Source organism: Phoxinus phoxinus, assembly GCF_949152265.1.
Source record: "Phoxinus phoxinus genome assembly, chromosome: 3".
Classification (NCBI taxonomy): Eukaryota; Metazoa; Chordata; class Actinopteri; order Cypriniformes; family Leuciscidae; genus Phoxinus; species Phoxinus phoxinus.
Genome location: NC_136878.1, coordinates 5,972,618 through 5,993,480, shown reverse-complemented (window position 1 = coordinate 5,993,480; position 20,863 = coordinate 5,972,618). Strand labels below are relative to the sequence as shown.

The following is a 20,863-nucleotide window of genomic DNA, read 5'->3' as shown; positions in this document are numbered from 1 at the left end:
ACAACATTTATTTTAAAGCTGCAGTCCGGCACTTTTTTGGGTTTAAAAATATCAAAAAATACATTTTTGAAAAAAAACGTAACCAGACAGTGTTCAAAACGATCTGCTTGCCTTACCTCGATTCAAAACGGTAAGCTTGTAATAATGATTTTAATTCCACTGGTGGATTTCCGCGGGAATTTCGAGCATGTCTTTGCGTCATTACGTCACTTCTGTACACATAGAGAAGGAGTCTCGGCTAGTCGGCTATTATAGCGTGTGTGGATGATGGTGGAGATTTAGCTTAGCACTTGGTATGGCGGATCCCGAAAGTTTAAAGCGACAATCACCAGTGACAACTGGAGATTCACCAGTTGTAAAACCCAAAGACTTCGGACTTCAGAAAAAAATATATATTTTTCACGTTTTGACGTGATATAAGCAATCGTTAGATTTAATCAGCATGATATAGCTACTGCAATGCTTCCCCCCACCCCCCGAATTTGGTCAGAACAAAAGTGAATGTTACTTACTTGTTCAGATGACATTTTTCGATGAAAATTCTAATGTTGACACTTTCAAAAAGTATACTCTGAGATTGCTGATGACAGTACCCACAACGACGCGGCAGCGACAGGTTCTCCTCAATACATTGTGTTCATCCGCGCTGTTTCATGCCGATTTACTACCCACGCACAGTTAATAATTCCGCGAATAACTGCAATTGCAGATTTCGAACAGAGATGGCGACAAAGAGGAAAAACGACGGACTGCAGCTTTAAAAAGAAATTGAATATAGAAGATCTAGAGAAAAACACAAAAACTGACATGATATAAATGGATCATATAATACTTTTTATGTGCCAAAAACCGTTTCAGTTTAGTTGTTCACAACCATTTTACGCCCTCTATACAGGCTTGGTGCGTTCACACCGGACGCGAATAGTGCGTCAGGCGCGAGTGATTTCAAGGTGCTCTAAGCGATCTCGGTTGGCGTAACCTCTTGTTGATGTTTGAATTATTATCAAACAAAACGAAGGCTAGCTAGAGACCCTCCCTCCTCCTCATCCACGCAATGGGCATGGGAGGAAGTTGCAGTGGCTCTTGGTGCAGATGGTAAGTTTTTAAGTTTTTTTTTGACAAGTTTAAATGAAGAAAACCTTTCTCCAAGATACAACACATTTATTAAATTACCCATTATAGAGTAGGTTACTCTGTCTGTAGCTACATACGCCGCGGTTCAGTTTCGCGTGTCAAACGCTGCCAGTGTGGAAGCAAAACGCGCGTGTCCTGCTTCCGCTCACTGTACGCACTGCTCATGCGCTGCTGACGCTCTTCTAGCGCATGCAGTGTGAAACCGGCGTTAACATTGAAATCACTCGCGCCTGACGCGCTATTCGCGTCCGGTGTGTAGGGACCGTTATGTTCATCTTTTTGCAGGAGATTCCAAAGTATCTTGTTCCGTACTGGGAGACCGTCTGTATTTCATATGTGACTAACATCAAAACAGTGATGCAGAACCTCCGCGGTGAACGCGAGCTCATCATTCACCACCTCTACAACATCCGGTGAGAGAACAGCGCTCGCCTGTGTGTGACGTGAGGGCCTGTGAATGTGTGTGTGTGTGTGTGTGTGTGTGTGTGTGACGGATGTGTGTTTGTGTTTCAGGGAGAACTTCAGGCAGTACCTACAGAAGCCGGATCTGAAGCAGGAGTTTGTGTGCGCATGGCAGCGCGATTATAACAGCGTTCCTGACAACATCAGAGAGGACGAGGAGACCAAAGGAGAGCTCCATCAAAGACTGGATGTGAGACACACTCCTGAACTGCAAAAAAATATTTAAAAGTATTTTTGTCTTGTTTTCCAGTACAAATATCGAAACATTCTTAAATCAAGATCAATTTATTTGAAAAGAAAAATGACATCAGATATAAAGACTTTATGCTTAAAACAAGTGAAGAAAAGTAAACTTGTTTTTCGTTTGAACTGCATTTCATTTTTACCCTATTGACAGATTTGCTTTCTTGTATTGAGTATAAAATCACTTAATTTTTATATATATTTCAGAAGACCCAATATCTTGTCATTTTGCTTCTCAAGTCAGTGTATCTTGATTTAAGAATGTGTACTGCAAGACAAGACTAAAATACTGAGTTAGAAAATCATTTTTTAATGATTTAATGTAACTAGTAAAGAAAAGTTTCTGCAAGTTTGTATTTTCACAGTCAAAAACATGCTAGATTTCAGCACAGAAAACACAGATGTACAAAACCATAAATCATGTGTTTTGTGTGATATTTGCCGTATATTTATTTGCTGTAATAAAACAAGGATATTCATTTTAAAATATGTATTTATTTTTCTGTGCGAGTTTCATTTAAACATATCTAAGTTCAATATTTTTCAAGTATTTCAGTAGTTTTGATGTTACATGGTGTTTATAGTTAAAAACCAATAAAAAGTTAATGAAAAATAAAGTCAACAAGTAGTAGTGCAAAATGTTCACAGATGCCAAAGTTTTGGTGCATTGAAAAAAAAAAAGGACCAAAAACCTTTTCAGTGAGCATTTGTTTGCTGCAGGGTTATCACAATACATATTTGTCACCACAAAAATTAGTTCAAACTTTCATTCGCATCAGTTTGTGTTTATTTTGTGCAGGACTTGCGTGACATCACTGCAGAGGAGCATGTCGAGCAAGAGGATTCAAAAACGTAAAAATAAACATTACACATCATGATTTCTCATCATGTCACAGACATTACAGGACTATAGATCTTATGCCAAGCTACTGCAGTTGTCCATCTGTCTGTCTCACCACTTTAGCATGTGTGCATGCAAATTTTCATGCAAATGAAAATACTTTTTCATGCAAAAAGTATGCATGCAAATTTTCACGTATTTTCCAACATGTCCAGTATAGAACAAAGCAGTGTGTGTAATTGTATCCCAAAATGCAGTGCGCTTTTATTTTAACCCTTCAATTTCCAGTGTGACAAATGAACTGATTTAACATTTTGATCGTACTGCCAAGAGTTTTATTTCAGAGGTGATACCTGGTCACCACTTGTAGAGCTAAATATTTTCATGATAAGTCACATTCATTTATACAGTGCTTTGTACTGGTTGTTTCAAAGCGGCTTCACATTAATAAACAGGAAAATAACAGTGTTAATGTAAAGTTAATCAATTATGAAACAAATGAAATGTCATCTGTAAAGCAGCTCTACAGAAGTCAGTAATGTAATTATTCAGCTCAATTTAGCTTCAATTCAGTTCAATAATTATCAATGTTGCAAAGTTCATCAGTTAAGAATCGAGTTCAATTCATCTGTAAAGCAGCTCTACAGAACACTCAGTTCAAGTCAGTTCAATGTTGATTCAAATTAGTTCAATAACAGTGTCGTTGGTGTCGTTATCCAGCGCAATTGAGTTTTCATGCAGTTAAATCGATAATATTACTGAATATTTCTTGTCTTTGCAATATACAGTAGTGTATAATGTGTAGTACATGTTATATAGTATTCAATTCTGAACATAGACATCGTTTTTTACAGTAAATATATTTAGATATACTCTAAGGGACCACAGTGAGAGAGATCTGGGGGCTGTTCCATAAAAGCCGCTTAGAAAAGCGGGGATTAAACTCCAAAACCCGACTTGAATGAACCTAACAAATAAGTTGGGGCTAAAGCGGTTTCATAAAAGGTAATTCAAGTTCACGCAATCCTACTAATTTGATCCAGGTTTATCTAGTCTAGATAATTGCGTGTGCACGCGTTTCTTAAGCAGCCCTGGAGGTCGATCATAGATCAGATCGATCCACCATCACACAGCATATATTTTGTGCTGTTTTATGCGTTTGAGACATGGTGTTTGCTAAACTTACATTTCACAGGAATATTCTCCATCTGAAAATCTTAGAAAGTCGTGCAAATAGTTCCATTTTGCTGCTAAACTTCACATTGAACGAGCGCTGCTGCGCGCATGCGCGCCAAATAGGAGCGCAATAATTCTGACTAATATACATTTTGCTTGGAAAATTAATAGGCTATGCGATATTTTATAACACCAGAAATATCTTCTAATTATAATAATTTATCTTTAGGATGTTGGATCAGTTGCAGTGAACTTATATCTCATTAAACTCATATATTTTATAGTTATAATAAAACAATTGAACAGAAGTAGGCCTAATTCAGGGAATTTTTTTTTTTTAAGAAACTAAATATAATATAATAAAGATACAAAATATAGTTTTGGGTTTAGGACCTAAGCTACTTAAAAAAGATGACTTATACTTATTTAATTAGAATGCTGAGAATTACAGCTTTTAAAGCAATCTTATTTTTTTTGGAGAAAGCAAGAATGTTTGGTTAGATTTAGTTTATACAGTTTATTATGGAGAGGATAACATGAAATTAAGAGCATAAGTATACATTTTGAAAAGATATGTGCAACTCTAAAATCAAAGAATATTCCATAAAATAAAGAAAGAAATACATATTAGCCTATAACTAAATAACCTTCCCTCCCTTAATTCTAGTTATTTTATTTATTTACTTATTTAATATTTGATATTTAAATAATATTACTTTAATAACTTATTATGAATTGTGTGTCATAAGAGTTTGATATAAATATGTGAATGTTTGATTTTTTCCATTTTTTTCATATGTAAAAGTGTCTAACTATGTACTTAATGGTTGTTGTTCTAATTGTTTTTATGTGTTGGTGGGTATTATCACAAAAGAAAAAAGTAGAAGGAAAAATAAGATTTATTGGGGGAAATATTATGTCTTTAAAGGAACTGTCCATTTGTATAATTGTGTTAAATGTATTTGAATTGAAAGACATAATAAAGTACATAACATATATGCTAAAATATTGGTTGTTGGACATTTAGATGTGCCTTATTTAGAATTTTAAACCTACAATTTAGTGTATTTGTATGATATAACTGTAAAGGGACTATTGTAATGGGGTAAATCAAGGTTAATATAGCAATTACTAAGCTCAGATTCATCTTACCAGTTTAAATGTATACTGTGCTTTTGTAATTATTTATTTTAAATGTTGTGTTTCATACATTTTTAAAACTATCGAATTAAATCACAAAACATTCAGCCAGTAAGAAAAGAAAACCTGTAGGATATATATGTATATGTATATAGACCCCGACATATATGTTTGTAGGTCTATATTGTCTAATTTATCATTAGCCTTATTTAAGTTGATTTTCTTTACTGTATATTTATTTTTGGACTTATAGTGGTTGATAAAGTCAAATAATGGTATGAGAGATTGTCAGAAATTGTGTTCCTATTGGTCAGTGTTAGAGGATCTGTGTAACAACTGAGGCTTAGCCTGACAGTTAGCCTGCCCTGGACCAGGCTAGTTTCCCAGCATAAGTTGCCAGGGTAACTGAGTTTGAACTATTTTAAGTTTGCTTTATGAAACAGAATCAACCGACAATAAGTCTGACTAACCAAAATAAGTCTGGCTTATACTCTTATCTTGGTTTATGGAACAGCCCCCTGATGTTTGATGTGTTAAAATATTATGCTTTTATTATTCTTATTTCAGCTCTGGCCCTGCGCTGTTAGAAAAACCTGTAAAGAGTGCTGAAGAAAAAGACTGTGAAATGGAGGACAAGAAGAAAACTAAAGTGTATGTGTGCTTAAAATGTTTGTCTTTGGGTGTGTTTAAAAAAGAATCATGTTTGTTGAATAACTGGATATGTTTGTGCTGTCAGGTTTCCGTTGGTTTCCTGCAGATCTCCCACTTCCGAGGTTCTGCACCATCCCGATAAGAAACTCCTGCTGGAGTTCTTCCAGACCACGCTCACCGCCGTCAGGACCATGGTGTGTTGGGCATTAGAAATCTATAATCATCTTTTTGCTGTTGAGCTTAAAAATATGGGCCATATTTGCAGTCACTGATATATATCATCTGACAGACAAATTCAATTTGTTTATTTAAAAAAAAAAAACTTGCAGCATCTTTCAGTTAAGGCAAGAGGAATTCATGATGTACATTATTTCTATAATGTTGGTTACTAATTTGAATTAATTGTTCATAAACTGTTTTAAAGTTTGGGGTCAGTAAACATTTTTTTTTAAAGAAATTAATACTTTCATTTCTCAAGGCTTCTTTAAATTGATTTTAAAAAATGACAGTATGATTTTTACATTGTTACAAAAAAAAATTATTTCAAGTAAATGCTGTTCTTCTGAACTTTCTATTCATCAAATAATTTATTTTGAATATGTTTTATTATATTAGAATGATTTGTGAAGGATAATTTGACACTGAAGACGAGTAATGATGCTGAAAATTAAATAAATTACACTGTAAAAAAATATTAAAATTAGAAAACAGTTATTTTTAAAGTTCAATAATATTTCACAATATTACTGTTTTACTGTATGTTTGATCAAATGAATACATTTTCATTAATGTTTCATTATAATGTAGATTCTTTTATCTTTTTGTCCATGTTTAGACATTTCATAATTTATTTAACAAAAACGATAGTTACTCCTTAAGATTCTGTTTGGATAAGCTATGAGTTGTGAAATGATGATATACTCACCTGTGCCGGCACATCTGTCTTCTTCACGTGTGTTTGCACACAACTGTGTGTCAGGTGTTGGCCGAGACGCAGCAGCGAGAAGAGGAAGGTGATGAAGAACAGAAGCCGATAGAGACACCACAGACAGTGCAGACTTCAAACTCTGCTACGGACAATAAGAAAGCAGGGAAAAAGAAAGGTGAAGACCCTCCACTCCATCATACGTATGAGTTTCAGCGCTGGTGTGTGTTGACATGAGGGTGTGTGTTGTTTTAGGTGCTCCCACCCCTCCTCAGGAGCCCAGTCCTCAGCCCTCACTGTTGAAGAACCCTGAGGAGGTCAAGAGGAAGGCAGAGAGGAAGAGAATCAAACTGGAGTTCACAACCGCACTGAAACGTGAAGGTATTGGCTGACATTGTCTCGTGGTGCCTGTTGTGCTTTTGGATATCACTATGTATATCAACAGTACAGAGCTTCTGGATATTTGTGTGTGTATGCGATGTACAAACAGTAAGAATGTGCTGTGTTTGTGTGCAGAACATGCGGTGAAGCTGCGTTTGGATCTGGTGAAAGCTCATGCTCTGAGAAACGTGAGCAGTTTGCAGCAGAGAGCGGAGCAGGTGTACGGGAACATGGAGGAGTGGATGGGAGCTCGCTTTCTGTCTGAGATCAACAGGTGAGAGGAGGGGGACAGCAGATCAGGAGAATTCATCCATTTAGCTGCAGAGATGAATGTACTTATAAATGGCTGAATATCTCAAATAAACGGGTTGTATGTCACTCCTAAAACCACAATATAAAGCAAAAAAATTATATTTTGCTAAATAAATTGACTGCAAATTATTATTATTTTTCATTAAGATTAGCATAAAATTCTGTACAACAAATACCATGATGTATAAATCTTGTTTTGCAATATAAGTTCTTAGTCAACTTATTTTGAATATTTTAAATATAGTTAAGCTATACACTATTGGTCAAAAGTTTGGAATAATATTATATTTAGATCTTTTTAATGTTTTTGCAAGAAGTCTCTTATGCTCGCCAAGTCTGCATTTATCTAATCAAAGATATTGTGATTTTTATCACAATATTAATTTTAGTAATATTGTCATTTTATTTGAATTTAAATTAAAATTGACATTTAAGTAGCCATTTCTGTAGTCTTCAGTCACATGATCCTTCATAATAAGACAATTTTCTTGAGCAGCATATTAGAATGATTTCTGAATGATCATGTGAAATAAAAATTGTAGTAATATAAAAATAGAAAAAGTAGTTTCTTTTTTTACTGTATTTTTGATCAAATGAAGCCAGGCTTATTTTAAAAACATTTAAATTGTATTGTATTATTATTATTCCAAACTTTTGACCAGTAGGGTGTTTTTAATACTTAGAATATATTTTCTTCTGTTCCATAAAAAAAAAAAAAAGAATTGATAGATAGATGTCATACTTTACACATGTATATGTGGATAATATGTTTGCATGTGTCTCTAGTATCGACCAGCTGACAGAGTTAGTGCGGAAGCACATTGAGAATGCAGTTCAGATCCATCATGAGCTCGTGCTGCAGAGCGCTGATTTCTGCGTGGATGGAGACACACGTGTGGTGGCGAGTCCAGCATCCGCTCCGCGCAGATCCCTGCAGGAACAGCCCAAAAACAGCACTCTCACAGTCCAACAGCTGCACGTCCTCTGTGCTCAGCTGAGCAACACCGCCCCGACTGGTCAGACTCAGCATTACTACACAGAAGTCAAACTAACATGCCAGGGATTGTTCACCAAAATTCTGTTACTTGTTTTTTGATTGAACAATTATTTTAAAACTGTGTGCTAAACTGAATGAACAGAATGAGAGTTAAACTGAACTAAACTGAACGTTTCAGTTGAAGTTATTAACTTTATTGTGTTGTGTGTTTAGGTCTGCTGTGCAGTAATGAGTTGACTGAAGTTCTGCATGAATTAACTTCTCCTTACATGGGTAGTGATGTCCTACCTGAGCCCTGGATGCATATCACTCCCTCACAGGTACATCTTCACTCAAACACCGTCTCTGACTAGCAGAGCAAATTATGATTTCTTCTTGTGTGTCTTTGGTTGAAAATACTCATACTTAATTTTCTTTCCCAACATAACTTTGCTTAAAGTCTCCATGAAACGGAAGTTGTGTCTTTTGTTCCCTGATGTGATCCAAGTAAAACAGCTTCTCCAACCAGAAAAAATTTAGGGCGGGACTTAATTTTATTCATGGGGAATTGATTGGATGGTTGTGGTTTGCTATTGGTGGATCTCATGTGAGTGACAGGTTGTCCCGCCCTCACGCCAGTAAACACATCATCAGAGAAGAGAAGATGCTCCAAGGAAGATATTTTGATTAAAGATTACATGAATAAAGGGCACATGACTTTTAAAATAATGATGTGCACGGTAAATTTAATGTCATGGTGACTTTAAGAGGGAAGTGGCTGGAATTTATTCATTTTGAGAATGTCTTCATTGTAGACAAGGCCTTATTTTTAATGTTTTTCTCCTCAACTTCCTGTTTCAATAGGAAATATAAAACATAACAAACTGCAAACATAAAAAAAACTGTGCTTGTCAAGCAATCTACTGTATAAATTTAGACTATAAATTCTGATCTGATTATAATGTTAAAGGTCAAATTATAGTAACCAATATCAACAATATTTTTAGCTGAAATTATAAATTAAAGATACATTAAACATTTGTTTGGTAGAGCTTTAACCTTAAGACAATTCATGAAGAAAACACAATTTTGAGATCAACGTTAAGACAATAATTGATAAAAACAAATTGTGTCAAACGACATGATGCCTTACAGACTAGTCCGTTTGATAGTGCATGTGCTATTGTGTGTGTGTAGGTTGATGAGCTGGTGTGTGTATTAGCTCAGGACTCTGAGATGTTGGACTGGCGTCAGTTTCTGCTCAGCGCTGCTCTGCCGTGGCCGTTTCCCTCTCAGATTGAGCTGTTAAAAACCCTCCAGCGCTTCAGAGCCGTTGACACTGCAGGAACTGGACTCATCACACACGAACAATACACACAGGTCTCTTACGCTCACGCACATTTCACAGAACATCACTGCAACGGTCATATTAAACACAGATCTGTAAACACAAACACATGTCCATACAGTAGTATACAACATTTTTATAATGAAAATATGGTTGCACAGTTAATTTTTTTCCAATTGCATGCTACTTCTACAATTAAAATTCAATTGTAGCAAACCTCAAATATATTATTGCGCTACATTTCTGTGTGTCCATCAGTTTATCATCTATTTTGTTCTATGATCAGGTTGAATTGTGGTTTCCCAGTGAAAGAGATCTTCCTGTCCCGGATGACCCAACTGAACCTCTGCCCTACAACAGACTAGCCAACCTCAAGAAGGTAATGCAACATGACCACAACACAATCTGCATTGATGTGCCTGTCAAACTGTTAGAAACTGTTCAAATAGACTTCAGCTTTTGGGATCCATCTGAGGTGCTGAAGATCAGAAAGAGTTATTTTTCCTGAACTGAAGGACACTTCTGAAGCTCTGAAAGTTGATTCCTCGTGATTTGACTGACCCCTATAATGCTTTGAACAGTAAAACATCATCACTGAATACAGTAAATGCATTAATATTGATGGCTTTGAAACATTGAGATTGTAATATTTCACTAAAAATGTTCTGAACATATAATCTGTGTATAAACATGCATGTTTTTCCCCTTCTTTATGTGTGTAGTTTTTCTTCAGTCTGTTTGCGAGCTCACACTCATCTCCACTGATGCTGGACTATCTGTGCTTGCTGCTGTATTTCTGCTGTCATCCTGAACCGGCTCAGGGCTTCACCAGAGCGCTGGGCCTCGTGATCGGACACACACTGCACTACAAACACACCGGCCCACTCACACAGGTACACACACACACACATTTGTATGGCTATCTATGTGAGGACATTAATTTATATAATGCAATCACTATCCCCTTACCATGACCTTAATTGCATAACCTAATTCTAACCTTAATGCTTAAACCAAGTCTCAACCCTCAAACAGCGCTTTAAAGGGCGTCAGAAACTGAGAACTGGCCAAAACGTCCTCACTTTGTTCTCACTTCGATGGTCTACAACTCAAACTGGTCCTCACAAAGATAACTGTACAAGCACAAACACACACACAGTATGACATTTAACACTCTTCTGAGCTGAGGAGTTTGTTGGTGAATTTCACATAACCTGTCAAGAGCTTGTTGGGGTCATATTTTACACCAAAATCAAAAGAAAATTTAAAGTATATCGCTTTGGAAAAAAACGTCTGCTAAATGATTAAATGTAAATGCTTATTGTTTTCTACTTATCATTAAATGATTATCATTATCATTACTGTAATGTGCAAGCATAATTTATTAATTACTCTTGTATTGGTTCAAACCACTGTGTTCCTGCTGTAGTCTGTGCCGTATTTGGAGGGGGCTGGAGTCGAGGCTGATGAAGAGGAGGAGAGAGGGGAGGAGTCTGATAAAGAGGAGGAGAGAGGGGAGGAGTCTGATGAAGTGGGCGTGTCCGTTGATGATGTGCTCAGAGTTCTGAGTCGTGGAGACGATCACGTCTCTTCACATCTGAACCGCTTCCAGCCGAACCGCAGGAGCAGAGATGAATTCAGAGAGGTAGAAACTAACAGCTCTGACCCAAACCTATGAAGATCCATCAACCCAACTCAAACCCCATTTCATTTGAACTATTGTAATTCAAAATATAAACAAATGAGAAACTTTTCAATTTAAAATGCCAAGCAGGATGGCAAAAATTCTTAACAAATCCACAAACAATGATAACCATGGCCAACAAGTGTGCATGTGACTCTCATAATAGTTTCATAAATGTAGATATTTTGTGAAATCTTTGTGTCCTGTAGAAGTTCACTGGAATGTTTTTCACTCAGTTTTGATATAATCTGTGGTTCTGTAGATCACAAGATGATCTTGAGTCTCTACAGGACTGTATTTAATGTGTTGTCGTGTGTTCAGGAGCTGCTGAAGGTGTTTAAGGAGTTGGGTTTTAAGGATGAGGAGAAGATTGCTTTCTCCACACTTTCCCAGCATCCCTTTCTGCAGGATCTAATAGAAGGATCCTCACAGTACCTGCTTCCTGTGAGTATAACACACAAACACGTGATCTCACACACACACTACAACAGAGCTCAGTGGTGAGAGCTAAATACAGTTCAAATTAATATATAACATTTTTATTTTTATTATTTAATGATCTCAACATAAAAGATTCCAAGCACTAAATGTATTAAAGTCCCCGATATACTACAAGCGAAATTGAAGAACAAACTGATGTGACGTAATTTCAAACAAAATCAGGCCGAAACGAAGTTCGTTTTGGGAGTTCGAAACAGCGTGCCAAAGTGAACTTTCCAGAAAAGTTTGCCATGCCTGGTAAACACCTTTGTACTACCATTGGTCCGTGGCGATTATGTAATAGGTAGATGTGCGCGGAGTCTCTGCTTTCTGATTTTCTTTCATGTTAAAATCTTGTTCAGTTCATTTCTCATGTTCAGTCTGTAAAGTTCAGACGTCCGTGATGTGAAAACATGAACACACTGGAGAGCTGCTGTGTAGTTCTGATGAAACGAGACACTGACACGGCTTTTCATGTTTAATACGGTTGATTTTAAGCTAATTATGGTGTAAAGTGTGCCGAATTGCAGAGCTCATGCAAACATATCCATGTTGCTATGCTCAGATGCTTTTCTTATGATTTATTAAAATGCTCGCTGTTTTCGAAAACTTTTTGTGTATATTTTGTTATCGAGTCGAAAACGTTCAGCATATTCTTCTAACAGTCGCTCTCAGCAGTGTGGGCGGCATCAGATGTTACTAACAGTATATCTCTGGTCATGTATTTTGAACTTTGTTTTACGACAAAGTGGAGAACAAAAAAGAACTTCGTTGTGAGCATATCGGGGAGTATAACGGGAATTTCTTTCCTCTGCTGAACACAAAGGAAGATATTTAGAAGAATGTCAGTAACCAGACAGTTTCTGGGTCCCATTGACTTCCATAGTATATTTTTTTCCTACTAGGGAAGTCAATGGGAACCAGAAACTGTCTGGTGACTGACATTCTTCTAAATATCTTCCTTTGTGTTCAGCAGAGGAAAGAAATTCATACAGGTTTGAAACAACTTAAGGGTGAGTATATGATGACAGAATTTTCATTTTAAAGTGAACTATCCCTTTAATTCTGCTTGCATTAAAACATCCATTTGAAACATTTTCATCAAGTTTTGATGCTTTTATTCCATGTTTCACCTTCCTGTTTCAATAGGAAATAAGTCAACACAGGAGAGAAAAATTGGATATTTATTGTAATTTAATATGTAAAAAATACAAGTGAAGTTTGTATTTACACTAAAACAAGAGTTTTTATTGATTGTGATTACATATCTTCTATAGGACATTCACAGAATTTTCCAGAACAAACAAACTGAAGATCCTTGAAGCTTCTCAACATGATTTACACACACCAACACATGAATCACACAAGGTACATGCAAATGGAATAATACATGTAAGTGGAATAAACATTAAAGCTGTATTTGGTATAATAATGGTTTTATTTAATGTAATTTACATCTAAATTGTAATTTAGTTTTTACTGTAGTGGAGACACACATTTTGATTGTAGTTGTGTATTCTTGTCTCATATTACAGCGATTCTGTCAAATTGAAAAATGTGTATTTGTGTGATTCGGAGATGATTGATGTGAAAGCTTGAACACGATCGCTTAAAACAAAAGCAAAATATTCCGATAAATCAATGTAAAATCAGCATAAAACCTCAACACAAATGTAAAGTAAAAATAATATAATATATAATATAAAGAATATATGAGTGAAAGATTTGTTAAATGAGTATGTTAATGAATATATATATGAATACACACATGAATAACAATGTAAAGAAAATACAATAAAGAATGAACTACAACTGTATCTTTGGTCTCTGCCAAATGAATAATGTTCACTTTTCTGCTGTCTTCGCACAAGTCAGACACAAACAAAATTTAAAATTTGGTCGAAAATAATGGAAACAGAGCATAACCGCTGCTTTTGAACACACAATCATCTTTAAAAATGTATGAAATATATGAAAAGTGAAACCCCATTATGACATTGAATTTTTTTTTATTAATTCAAGACTCTTCGGGCTCTTCCGCATCATCCATTTCAACGTCAGTATGATTCTCTTGATCTGCAGCCCCATTGCTTTTATTGCTGTATCCTTATAATTTATTGATAATCTCATGCAAACCTTTTATTTTAGCCCGTGCTTTGATGTTTTCCAGGATAGGCTGCATGGAAGACCCGTATTCCATAACGCTCCAAGTTTTAGAAAATCCTGTTTTGTACTTATAGCCACCAGTGTGGATGCCGATCAGTTTGCAGTGTTCATCAAAAACTGGTGAGCCAGAAGATCCATGAAAGAAGCAAGAATCATAAGTAATCTGGTTTTTATATGCCGAAAAGTCCCATTTCTCTTTGTTGTACACCTCCATCATAACATTAATTAAATGCTCATTCTCAGATTTGTGTTTATTTGCAGCCTCCTGTCGCTTCTCTCTCTCAATGATAATGCAGGGGTCCATTTTCTTGACCCCTTCTCCTGGATGTCCCACAATGCAGATCTGACCTCTGTTAGGAGGGTTTGGACTGTAACAACTGAGCAATTCAGGATACTTTGCAATTTCATCAACAGAATCCAATTCAAGAAGAGCATAGTCAAGATGCCTACCACTGTCATCTTTCCCATGAAAGTAAGCTATGAGTTGTTTAACTGGTATGTGTTTGGTCTCCTTTGCTTCCAAACCTTCATATCCAAATACTGCAGTGAATGCCTTCACGGAGAAATGGTCAAGTTCTCCAATAACATGAGCATTAGTGAGAATGAATCTGTCGAAGAGTAAGAAACCGGTTCCTTCAGAAGACTCCCCGACTCGAATCTGACACACAGAGTCAGAGAGTCTTACGAGCTCCCTCACTTTCTTCACCTCCAAGAAATTCTCAACACTTTTATGATATTCTTCTCTGAAGAACTTCTGGACCTCAGACTTGTTCTTTAGTTTCTCTCGCTGCTGTACCGTCTTCCATAAATCTTCAGACTGATCACGCAGAATTTTCGCAATCTCTTCAGATTTGTCTATGGGTTTAGCTACATACCGCTTAGTTGAAGGATTGGTTGACTTTGTTGTGTTTCCATCTTGTTTTTTTTCTTGCTCAGTGTTGATGGGATTCTGGCTTGGCCGCACATTTCCTGCCGCATCAGCATCTGAAGCTTCATTAGGCTCAGTTTTTTCAAGAGTCACATCATCCTGACTCTCTGGCTGATTCTTCTTACTGATAACAACTATCTGGAAAGCCTTTCTGTCAAGATAGTCTACAGGTATTGAAAATTCATGTTTTGTCTCCATACCAAACTCAGAAAGTCCACAGGTTTTCCTGAAAATGACATTTCTGAATCGTCCATCACGTTTAAGAGCAGTTTTGATTTTCTCTCCTTTGAATGCAAACACACAAACATAACGAACACTTTCCCTCAAAGCTGCGCTCTTCAGTAAACATGTCACTGTTGGCCCTCCTATTTTTTTTACACAAAAGGTGACAAATGTTTCAGGTTTACTTCTGTTACTGAGGAGTGAAGTATCTGCAGTTGTTTGATTTGTAGAACTATTTACATCCTTTTGGATGAAGTTTATATCTAAGATCTCATCTTCTTCAATAAGACAGCAGGGGAAATCTGTCTTCACAGCAGCTCTAGGAACTGTTCCTTTGGATCTTTGAATGAGTATTTCTTTCTTTATGTTCTTCTGTTTGTCTTTTTCATCCCTGAACTGTTGGCTTGTATTAAGAGCCTCAAGCACAGTCATGGATGTTGTACACACCACTGAATATGGCTCTGCATTTAAACAAATCTGGAAAGTGTGTTTTATCTTTTCAGCTTCCTGTTAAATGAGAAAAAAAATATTTATGTACACAACCATTCAAATGAATTCCACTGAAGAAATGTTTGTAATAAATTATTAATGCACAGCCTACAGAAAGTGATCTACCTGCTGCATAACTTTTGAGGGTCCCTCTTCAACTTCTTTCTTAAAGGGTAACTAAACACTAAACCAACTTTTTTTAGTTAATGATCTGTAAGAATGGAGCTTCATAAATGCTGTTCATTGATTCGAGTACTTTTTTTAACATTTGAGTATAAAGTGTTTTAATTTTCAAATATATGGTGTAAAAACGTCTGAGTGCTGCCCTCTTCAGGTTAAACGGAATCTCCTGAAGTAGGGGTACTCTCTGACGTAGGGTACTCTCTGACGCTGCGAGCTCACCACGCCCCTGGCAGCCGCTGGTATAAAAGCATCTGGTTCCGTCAACTCCAGAGCGAGTCAGGAGTTGGAAATTGGAATTACGAGTATTGAAAACGATCAGGATAGCGTATTTTAGCATCTAGTAAGCATAGCATTTATAGTTATTTAGATTATTTCGTGTAGCCTAGGTAGTTATTTAGCATAGTTGTTAGTGTTGTTAGAAGCATAGTTAGTTAGTAGCATAGTATTGCATCAGTTAGGATAGTGTAGATTTTAGCATTAGCTTTATCTGTGTTTAGTACAGTGGTTAGGCTGGTATAGGTGTAGTGTTGCCGGTTGCAACAGCACTGCTGGACTGCATAACTTCCCACCAGACTTGGAAATTAGGCGCCAGTGTTTACATGCACTTGTGTGCCAAACGCTGCTCTTCCTGCATGGACTCCACAACCGCCAGCGCGTTTTGCTGGATATTTTTTTTCACATAGCGGCAAAATATGCTTAACGTAGGTCAATAGTAATAATAATCCACTCAGATACTGGACCCATTCTCTCTTGCGCGGCTGCTTCGCTAGCATCGTCGGATGCCGATCGCGAGGCGGGAGTTAATGCGATGCGACACCGCAGTTTGAGCTAGCGGCTCGAATTGATATGGTTTTAGCTCTGTGTCCACAGACAATTCCTCCACTTCAGGTGAGAAAAGTCCTCAACTTTAAATGACCGCTCTGTTGCAAAGCTACTTGCGTCACTCTCCATCTTAGCGAGTCTGACAGCAGCTGTCAATCACTGCGTCACTGCGGGTCTGTCAATCACCCGCTCAGCCCCGCCCTCGGTTCGTCCGTTGGGCTCTGCCCACTTTTCCAGCATTTTTCAAATATTGCCAGTGGGTGGAGTCAGGCTCTGACCAGGGATTTAGTTACCCTTTAAATGAATGAGCCGTCGTTTTCTAGGAAAATGTCAACAACAGTGAAGTTAATGTAGGTGTACCACTGTCTACTATAATTTAAATCATGAAAAGGACAGGTAAACGCACTGTTATGGACCTATCACACCAAACATGATGCCGCAAAACAAATGTATTTTCGCCCTGAGAGGGAAACACATATACAGGGTTCCAGACTGCGACCATTTTTTGACAATGTGCGAGTTAGAATATGATGTGGTCGCATTTTGAACGCAAAGCAGCTTTGTCGGACAAAATGGCGGATGGTGAAGTATGATTGGTCAGATCACCTGTCAATCAAGCTCCCTTCGACGGGTCAATTGACAAGTTGGAATCAGTGATATTTTAATACAGTTCAAACTGAATATTATTGATTTGTTACCATTTCACCTATAACTTTTTTCTTATTTCTACAATGAGAATTTAAAGTAAACGCTGCGAAAGAACTATGATTTCTATAAAAATTGTGTCTTCTATAAGAATATCATTCCTGTCTTCTATATGAATATAATTTAGTCATAAAACTTTAACAGATTGAGCATAATGAATGGTTTTGTCAGTGTGTTCCAAGTAAACACAGACGCTGTCTCCAAATATGCCTGCTTTCATGCAATATAGTAGGTGAAAAACAGTATGTTGAGCAAAAAAAGAAAACAGAAATTGCTGTTTGGATTTAAATAGGCAAATACTTAAGAGTCTATGATTGGATTATTATTGCAGTGATTATTATGTTTGTAGCATGATATATGTTTGGCAACAGTTCTCCTAACACTAATCGATGGAGTGTATCGATTAGTTCATTTTTCATTTCTTAAACAACCATAGGGAGATACAATCATGGCCATATTCCAGGATGACAATGTCAAGATTCATCAGGCTCACATTGTGAAAGAATGGTTGTGAGGAGCATGAAGAATCATTTTCATACTATGCTGTGGCAAGGGCCAATGGATGGAATTTAGCCAGGACACCAGGGTTACACCCCTACTCTTTACGAGAAGTGCCATGGGATTTTTAATGGCCACAGAGAGTCGGGACCTCGGTTTAACGTCTCATCCGAAGGACGAGACTCAAGCCAATTGTAGTAGCTGCTATATGTAGTTTGCAATTTCAGATGCACCCAGAATGACATATTTGGGTCCTGGACATAAAGGTTTAACACCTGGTCTACAGTGTCCTGTTCCATCAGCTCTCAAATTCACTTCAAATCAAATTACAGCTTTCTCACAACACTGCTCAAATCGTTGATGCAGCTTCATCCCAACTCGGTGTCATTGCCACTGGAAACCTGGAATTATTTTCTTTGTTCTAAGCTAAAACTGTGCCATTGGTACATTGTTTTGCTGTTGTACAAAAGACATTAAAGTGCTAGATAATGTTTTCTTTATTTGTTGCTTTGAGAATTTCAGAAAACTTTCATATGGTGACATTTGGATTTAGCTACTGATTACATCTGATTCCGTCCTTCGGATAAGACGTTAAACCGAGGTCCTGACTCTCTGTGGTCATTAAAAATCTCAGGATGTCTTTCGAAAGAGTAGGGGTGTAACCCCGGCATCCTGGCCAAATTTGCCTAGTGGCCTCTGTCCATCATGGCCTCCTAATCATCCCCATATATGTATACTAATTGGCTTCATCACTGTCTCCTCTCCACCAGTAAGCTGGTGTGTGGTGGGCGTTCTGGCGCAATATTGCTGCCCTCGCATCATCCAGGTGATGCTCTGCACATTGGTGGTGGTTGAGGAGATTCCCCCCTTCTATGTAAAGGTACTTGATTATTTTTACAATGTAACCTTAAAATGAGTGACAGTCACCTATTATTCTTAAATTAGTATTACCTTAAAACAGTCTCGTTTTATTCTTCTGCTAACATTAATATTTTCACAGTCAGATAAGTATAGGTGGCATCCAGTGAGTTGTCTATGAGTGCTTAAGTATTTATCTTTCTTTCTTTTTTTAAGCCCATCTGTATGCAGTTTAATGGACTTTATGCACAGCTGCACTACTTCCTGAACTTTAGCCAGCTCCTTTGTTTCCTGTCTGCCATTATTGGACAAACTGATTAATCCAGGTGTGCCTGACCAACAACAATAATCAGACACACCTGGATTAATCAGTTTGTCCAATAATGGCAGACAGGAAACAAAGGAGCTGGCTAAAGTTCAGGAAGTTCATGTATTTTCCCCATTGACTTTTGGAAAATCGCCAAAAAATAAGATCTGTGTTCAACAAAGAGTTGTGACCCTTACACGTTTTGTCTATCAAGATAATCAAAGTAGTCGATTGTCGAGTTCACGCGCGTGATCTAAGTAACTAAACCTATGCGCGTGAACTCGACAATCGACTACTTTGGACTTCGACCGAAAACAGGAACTAAATACAGGTCTGTGCGCTGGGCTGATATAACATCATTTTTATTCATATCTTTCACATCTACTGCAGTCAGATTCACTCGTGTTCACTCTGAAGGAATCACTCAACATGGCTGGGCACTTGTAATGACACATCAAGGATGATAAGAGAAATAAAAGCAGGTTTAAAATTAGACCCCATTCAAGTCAATAGGGTGCAAATTTTAAAAAGAGGATAACACGGTGTAGGCAACACCAATTTTTGTCGTTGTTCTCTGTATTGACAGCACTCCAAATTTACAAAAAATTGAGCTCAATGTTAAAATTGACCGGAGTTCTCCTTTAATACCACTATCAAGGCTCAAAATAGCCTCACACTAACATGGTAGCATAATGAGGGCATGCAAACCGTCAAAAGTTTTTTATTAGGGGCCAACCACTGAAGGTGCGGGCACCTATTGTATCTGTTCTGGTTCTTATTAGGGGCCAAGCACTGAAGGTGCGGGCACCTATTGTATCTGTTCCCGTTCTTATTCTTCTTTTTAGGGGCCAAGCACTGAAAGTGCGGAGGCACCTATTGTTTTTGTTGGCGTTCTTATTATTATTAGGGGCCAAGCACCGAAGGTGCGGAGGCACCTATTGTTTTTGTTGGCGTTCTTATTATTAGGGGCCAAGCACTGAAAGTGCGGAGGCACCTATTGTTTTTGTTGGCGTTCTTATTATTATTAGGGGCCAAGCACTGAAAGTGCGGAGGCACCTATTGTTTTTGTTGGCGTTCTTATTATTAGGGGCCAAGCACTGAAGGTGCGGGCACCTATTGTATCTGTTCCCGTACCAAAAATAATTCTTCTTCTTCTTCCGCTCTGGGAGTCTATGGCAGCCCATAGAACCGATCGCGGGAAAGTTGTAATGGTTTGACATTCGGATAGAGGACAGTCCCAACATTAAATACACCAATTTTGGTGTGTCTAAGTCATTCCCTCTAGCGCCACCAACTGTCCAAAGTTTCACTCATGTTTATTCTAATAACTTTTGAACCACAAGGGCTAGAAACAAAATTCTTTTTTCCTCTGATTCCTGACCTCGTGACAATTCGATTGCACCCAATGACGTCATTTTGCGCCATGAAAAGTTTTCCGCCATTTTGAATTTTCCGAAAAAGCTACTTTTTCAAACTCCTCCTAGGCCGTTGCTCCAATTTCCATGAAAATTGAATCAGATCATCTACAGACCATGCCGACAAAAAGTTATGGAATTCAAGTTGATTCGCTTAGCAATTTTCGAAAAAACCCACAAACAAATTTTACGTAGCGCTTGCGAAAACAGACGTAAGGCTGTATCTCCGCAACGCTTTGTTGGATTCAGACCAAATTTGCCACATGTCATCACAAGCATGACTTGAGGCTACATGCTGCGTTTCGGCGCAGCGCCACCTACTGGTCCGGAGATATGAAAAATGGCTATTTTTGCTTATAACTTCTGAACAGTTTGCCCAAAAATCATCAAATTGGTCTCGTTAGATTCAGGCCAACATGCTGAGTCGACTGATATCCAATTTTACCATGTCGGCCATTTTGGCTGTCGGCCATTTTGAATTTTGTGCTAAAATGCTGTATTTTAAGAACGCATGAAT

The 20,863-nt window shown here is 37.4% G+C and overlaps 3 protein-coding genes across 10 annotated transcripts in view; 1 reads left to right on the top strand and 2 right to left on the bottom strand.

The window, feature by feature from the left end:
- osmr (oncostatin M receptor) overlaps window positions 1-20,863 on the bottom strand; it is a 599,178-nt gene that overhangs the window by 159,261 nt on the left and 419,054 nt on the right. The window lies entirely within an intron of this gene.
- On the top strand, window positions 972-14,161 carry LOC306996347 (sperm flagellar protein 2-like). Of its 7 annotated transcripts, none has more exons than XM_079608738.1 (18): window positions 1,287-1,547; window positions 1,648-1,786; window positions 2,639-2,691; window positions 5,564-5,647; window positions 5,733-5,841; window positions 6,627-6,750; window positions 6,828-6,953; window positions 7,089-7,227; window positions 8,052-8,281; window positions 8,476-8,582; window positions 9,439-9,621; window positions 9,876-9,968; window positions 10,312-10,482; window positions 11,019-11,234; window positions 11,595-11,717; window positions 13,031-13,121; window positions 13,776-13,809; window positions 13,929-14,161. In XM_079608738.1, the coding sequence occupies exons 1-16, from the start codon at window positions 1,402-1,404 to the stop codon at window positions 13,073-13,075; spliced, it is 2,088 nt and encodes a 695-aa protein (XP_079464864.1). In that variant the 5' UTR covers window positions 1,287-1,401; the 3' UTR covers window positions 13,076-13,121; window positions 13,776-13,809; window positions 13,929-14,161. The 7 variants fall into 7 exon arrangements, with proteins under 7 accessions (XP_079464865.1, XP_079464866.1, XP_079464864.1 ...); XM_079608737.1 differs by having other exon boundaries at window positions 13,924-14,161; XM_079608742.1 differs by lacking the exon at window positions 2,639-2,691 and having other exon boundaries at window positions 1,313-1,547; window positions 13,924-14,161.
- Window positions 13,861-20,863, bottom strand: part of LOC306996349 (serine protease FAM111A-like) — a gene marked incomplete at its 3' end in the record, with an annotated part of 128,645 nt that continues 121,642 nt past the window's right edge. The window contains exon 4 of the mRNA XM_079608745.1: window positions 13,861-15,576. Coding sequence (XP_079464871.1) covers window positions 13,861-15,576 — 1,716 coding nt within the window. The remainder of the gene's footprint in view (window positions 15,577-20,863) is intronic.